This window comes from Dipteris shenzhenensis, chromosome 4 (assembly GCF_047967505.1).
Source record: "Dipteris shenzhenensis isolate YYH24624 ecotype China chromosome 4, Dip_SZ_1.0, whole genome shotgun sequence".
Classification (NCBI taxonomy): domain Eukaryota; kingdom Viridiplantae; phylum Streptophyta; class Polypodiopsida; order Gleicheniales; family Dipteridaceae; genus Dipteris; species Dipteris shenzhenensis.
Window position 1 is genome coordinate 15,418,723 of NC_141599.1, and position 2,649 is coordinate 15,421,371.

General features: G+C 37.0%; 1 protein-coding gene across 1 annotated transcript; it reads left to right on the top strand.

Annotated features, from left to right (window-relative positions):
• The first annotated feature begins 1,497 nt into the window (after positions 1-1,497).
• Positions 1,498-2,649, top strand: LOC147902512 (uncharacterized). The gene is made up of 3 exons (XM_087373885.1): positions 1,498-1,854; positions 1,956-2,416; positions 2,511-2,649. Exons 1-3 carry the CDS (start codon positions 1,498-1,500, stop codon positions 2,647-2,649), a joined length of 957 nt encoding a protein of 318 aa, XP_087230011.1.

Genomic DNA, 2,649 nt, shown 5'->3' on the forward strand with positions numbered 1-2,649 from the left:
AAGGAACTTCAGCCAAATTTGAGTGTTGCTGATATGGAGAAAGCACTTAAAAGTATTCGAAAGGATGTGAATCTCAAGTACGGTCGAAAAATGATCAAGGTATGGTTAATTTAATGATTCTTAACATAAAGTTGATTTTCTAAAGTGTTCAAGTATTTTTTGAGATTGAGAAAGAACATTAAAAAAGGATGTAAATATGATGTTTGTTTAGAAAATGATCAAGGTATGGGATATCCATGTATTGTATGATCAGAAAATACACTTGAGTGTGACAATTGCATGTATTGTTTATATGTAGATTCTGTCTATTGTCAAACCAACAAATGGTGAAGATTGGTTTAATATCTTGTGGAGCCTCCCATTTGATGATAAATCATCCATTGTCACATTGGAAAATTTGTATAACATCTCCATTGCAAAGGTGTCAAAGGAGACACAACTAGCAACCCTCAGAATCTTAGGGTCAGATTCAAATTTGAGAACAAATTATGGGATGCCAAAAGCTGATAGAGAATTCATAAAGTGGATGGCAAAAGAGGCATGGATGGATTAGTTGCTTTGTGAATCTGAGAGGTTACTCTCTTAGGTCTTGGTTGCTAGTCAACAAGCTAGCTTTGTGCTTCCTCAAGATCCTACGTTGAGAGAGTAATTTTGGGTAGATACAAGCAATGAACAGACTTGAACTTTATGAAGATTTAAAGGATTCAATGACTGTTGCTACAGCTGCAACAAGACAAATGGAGATGACAAGGGCATCTCGACGATTGGTATTTAGGTAAGCAATATATGTTTTTTCCTTTTCAATTGAAAATCCATCCTTAAGTATTTCGCTTTTGTACTAAGACTCTTGTTGTATGCAGATTCTTGCAATCCTTAAAAGCTGTTGGTAAGATTGAAAAATTGTTGCCCATATGTCGAGTATGGACAAAAATTCAGGACTTAAAATTTTGTATGTACTCTCCAAACATGATAGAAAAAGAAGGGAAGCAAGTGCTCTTTGAGTGGGAGAGAAAGAACTACCCATGGTGGCTCAATATGAAAAAAGGATGTTGCATCAAGGAGGAGGTAGAGGTGTACACACAGCATAAAAAGGGAGAGATGGGTTCATCAAGCTCAAATTCAGTCCACGAGGATGATGCAGTCATTGATATTCAAAAAACACTTGAGAAGATGACTAAAAAGGACAAGGATTCAAGTATGGAACTAAAGAAGGGTGGTAGGCCACCAAAAAATCCTGGTACTAATAATGGTAAGCCCTCTTGGACTTTTTTCAAGCTGTTATTTGTTTGTGTAACATATGTTATTATCACTTTGTGTCTTTACATATGTGGTGTGGATATAGATGTGCAGGAACTACAGTCTACACCCATTTTGACCTCTCTAACTTTAAATCAGAGTGGCACATGTGATGCTTCACATTGCAAGGTTTGGTGCTATGATTATGTCAAGTTTGGGAAGCCATTGTCTATCTCAAACTTCACACAAGCCTATATAGACATGAAGGAATACTTTGCGGGTCTTGGAGGTGAAAGAAAAAGAAGAAATGGTAAGAGTGTTGCTTGGGCTATAGATTTTGTCATTCTTGATCTGCCTACACAACTAGAAGCTCCTGGAGTAGAGGATTCCACATCTCCATCTTGGAATTTATTAACAGAGGACCATGTACGCTACTCCTTGCTAGTAGCGACCACAATTGTTTCACATTCTGGCTGGATCCTAGTTATGTATGCCCCTTATGTTCTTCATTTGGTTGAGTGTTATGCTAGGATCAGCAGATTGGAGTTTGCATGTCGAAAGTACATGCAATACTTGGATGCATATTGTACAATCAAAGTTGGTGGTATTGATCATAAGGTGAGACAATTGTCTTACAATGACTTGTTGAAAGAATTTATGCTCTTGTATAATGAAATGACTTGTACTAAGCATAAGTTTAATTCTTTTCTTGTCTTTAGGTGGATGTTGTGGTTTTATGCCTTCTTCATCGGGATGGTATGTCTTGTGTTTGTAATCCTAGAAATGCTTTCGTGGTTGGTACCAAATTGGGCATTGCTTTTGGAAGTAGTTTGTTTCATCATTATTTACCAACAAGTGAGCAGACTATAAAACATGGAGAGAGTATTCCATGGAGAGGTACATTGGAGAAGGATCCATGCATGATGTTGTACTTCTTAGAGTTGTTGTGTCCAATTTCTGGACATGTGGTGGACTTAGGTGCTGGGACTGGTTCTATGCAAAAAGCATGCATGCATTCTGGGAGAGCATGCTTATCTATTGAGAATGATCCTAACATTTGCAATTCTATATTGCAACCATTTTTGGATGGACAGAAAGCAAAGGGAAATGTGTTAAGCAACTATGGGACTCTAAATGATTCCAAAGATGTGGAAATGGTTGTTAATCTTTCAGATGACTAGTAAGTATGTTACTCTTGTGTTTTATGTTTTTAAACCTATTTGTTGGAGAATATTATTATCAATGAGGCATTGATATTGATTGATCTAATTTAGCTTTTTGCCTTCTTATGCAGGTGCTATGGCTGAGATGATGTGTAATGACATTGCATTCAATGCCCCCATCAAAGAGAAAAGGCATCATCGCAATATCTATGTGGATGACATCAGTAAAGAGTCTAGTGATTTGACATGA

What these genes read in the sequence shown, in the direction of transcription:
- LOC147902512 (XM_087373885.1), top strand. Translation starts at nt 1,498, where the DNA reads ATGAAGGAATACTTTGCGGGTCTTGGAGGTGAAAGAAAAAGAAGAAAT. An exon ending in TTGGTGGTATTGATCATAAG is followed by an intron (nt 1,855 to 1,955) that starts GTGAGACAATTG and finishes TCTTGTCTTTAG; the next exon opens with GTGGATGTTGTGGTTTTATG. An exon ending in GTTAATCTTTCAGATGACTA is followed by an intron (nt 2,417 to 2,510) that starts GTAAGTATGTTA and finishes GATCTAATTTAG; the next exon opens with CTTTTTGCCTTCTTATGCAG.